This window comes from Limulus polyphemus, unplaced genomic scaffold (genome assembly GCF_000517525.1).
Source record: "Limulus polyphemus unplaced genomic scaffold, Limulus_polyphemus-2.1.2 Scaffold11, whole genome shotgun sequence".
Taxonomy (NCBI): Eukaryota; Metazoa; Arthropoda; class Merostomata; order Xiphosura; family Limulidae; genus Limulus; species Limulus polyphemus.
This window is the reverse complement of record NW_013665621.1, coordinates 919,357-921,413: the sequence shown is the minus strand read 5'-3', so window position 1 is coordinate 921,413 and position 2,057 is coordinate 919,357. Positions and strand designations below refer to the sequence as shown.

Here is a 2,057-nt window from a genome sequence, read left to right as displayed (position 1 = left end):
GTGTCAATCATGATTTTGATTTTCTGCATTTTGTTGTTTATTTTAGTTTAACTGTATTTATCATTATGTTGAATTGTGTTTCATCTTAGTTTATATTTACTGGCTACCATATGTGTAATGTTTCTTGTCTTTGTTTAGGTGTATTGGCGTCATGCATATCACCTGAAAACAATTATTATTATAGCTTACAACCAGTTATTAATTTTCCGATTTTTCGACCATTAACTTAAAGCATGAGTCCAGATCACGCCTGAGATAAGTAAGGGAGGGGAGCTGTAATAATTGAAATAATAACGAGTTTCGTTACAACTAGTACATCTTTATTTAGATATATTAACTTAATATTTTTCTACATTTACATATGGTTTTTGTATGTAGTTATGACATTCTCATTGACTTGGAACTCTCAGACTAGTGTGTAGTTCTGTCTCTTGCTCATCATCTCTTGTTTTGCAGCCTTTAAATCCCAGCTGCCAATAAAGCAGACAGAAGAAGCACAGCCAGTTTTGGTGACATAACACTGTTTGTTTAATAAAGAATTTTGCATTTGTTGGTTTTTCCCAATTGTCCTCGTGAAATTTCTTCTTCACCCAACAGTCCTGAACCTGCATTTTGTACATGCTTTTGGCTTTTTTTGTTGGGTATCAGTGGATCCAATTACTTTAAGGGTTTACAGTGTGAACTTAATAAAACATGATATAAAACATTAGTGACTCTTTATACCTTTATATAATTTTGAAGTGAATGGTTTCCAGGACCCCAAATATAATTTTCATTAATATTAATTTAAAACAAATTAAGTTTAATAAACAGCTAGCAAATAACATTTCAATGGTGCTGTTTTCCCATTTCAAAATGTCTTTTGTCTAACGTAGAATCTATAATTTAAGAGAACTCTCATTAAATATGAATATTCATTTATATGTTTATCAGATATAACTCTTAAAAGACATGAAAAATATTATAATGGTGTTTATGAAAAACAAAAGAAAAATAGTACAATAAACTTCAAAATATCTATAACTACCTCTTTTAACATTGGAGTACTTTCTGTTTATGTGTGTGTGTGTGTGTAGGTGTGGGTGCACTATAATTTTTAAAATTATTTTTAAAATAAAAGTACAATGATTAAATAATTTTGCTAAATTTTTTTATTATCACAAAAGAAATTTAATTAATCATACCATATTATTACTATTATCAATAACATTAAAGAGTCGATGAAGATGTGAAGTGAGTTGTGTCAATATTTCTGTTGCTCCACAAAAAAGGGGGGGTTACACTTAGGATTCAGGCATGTCTCCACCAGGTACCATCTAAAAAATAAATAAGGGAAGACCATTTAGTTCATCTATAATGACAGTTGGCAAAATATTAAAATATTTAATTTTCACATCCAATAATCACATAACTGGGAACTTGTACATATCTACATCTGGCAACCAACTAAACTGAATCTAAAAGACTAGTAAAATCTCAAGAAATTGATGTAAATGACAAAAAAAACAACATTTTGAAGTTTATATATTAGATTATATTTCTAAGTTATACTCATTATTTTACATTTTAATTAATTACCTTTAATAATTAGTACAACCAAAAAGAGTGTGAGTAAATAAAACATTAAAATAAATACAAAATAATATCAATTTGTTTCTAAAGAATCAGTTGCAATAGATTTATAACACTATCCAGAAAGTATGTTGTACAACACTATGTAACACCTTAACACTTCTCAGTGTTACACAGCATAGCCTTATTGGAGCAATTTACTTCAGTGTTACCTACAGCTACAATGTAGTCCAGTGATCATGCACTATATGACTATTTGGTATGTATACAGTCCGGTGATCATGTACTATACGACTACTTGGTACGTATGTAGTCCAGTGATCATGCACTATATTACTATTTGGTATGTATACAGTCCAGTGATCATGTACTATACGACTACTTGGTGTGTAGTCCAGTGATCATGTACTATACGACTACTTGGTGTGTAGTCCAGTGATCATGTACTATACGACTACTTGGTGTGTAGTCCAGTGATCATGTAC

At 30.1% G+C, this 2,057-nt stretch overlaps 1 protein-coding gene across 1 annotated transcript in view; it reads right to left on the bottom strand.

The window, feature by feature from the left end:
- Window positions 1–1,133: 1,133 nt before the first annotated feature.
- The window catches only part of LOC106478644 (U6 snRNA-associated Sm-like protein LSm5), a 14,379-nt gene continuing 13,455 nt past the window's right edge, over window positions 1,134–2,057 (bottom strand). The window contains exon 5 of the mRNA XM_013939204.2: window positions 1,134–1,316. Coding sequence (XP_013794658.1) covers window positions 1,284–1,316 — 33 coding nt within the window. The 3' untranslated portion in view covers window positions 1,134–1,283. The remainder of the gene's footprint in view (window positions 1,317–2,057) is intronic.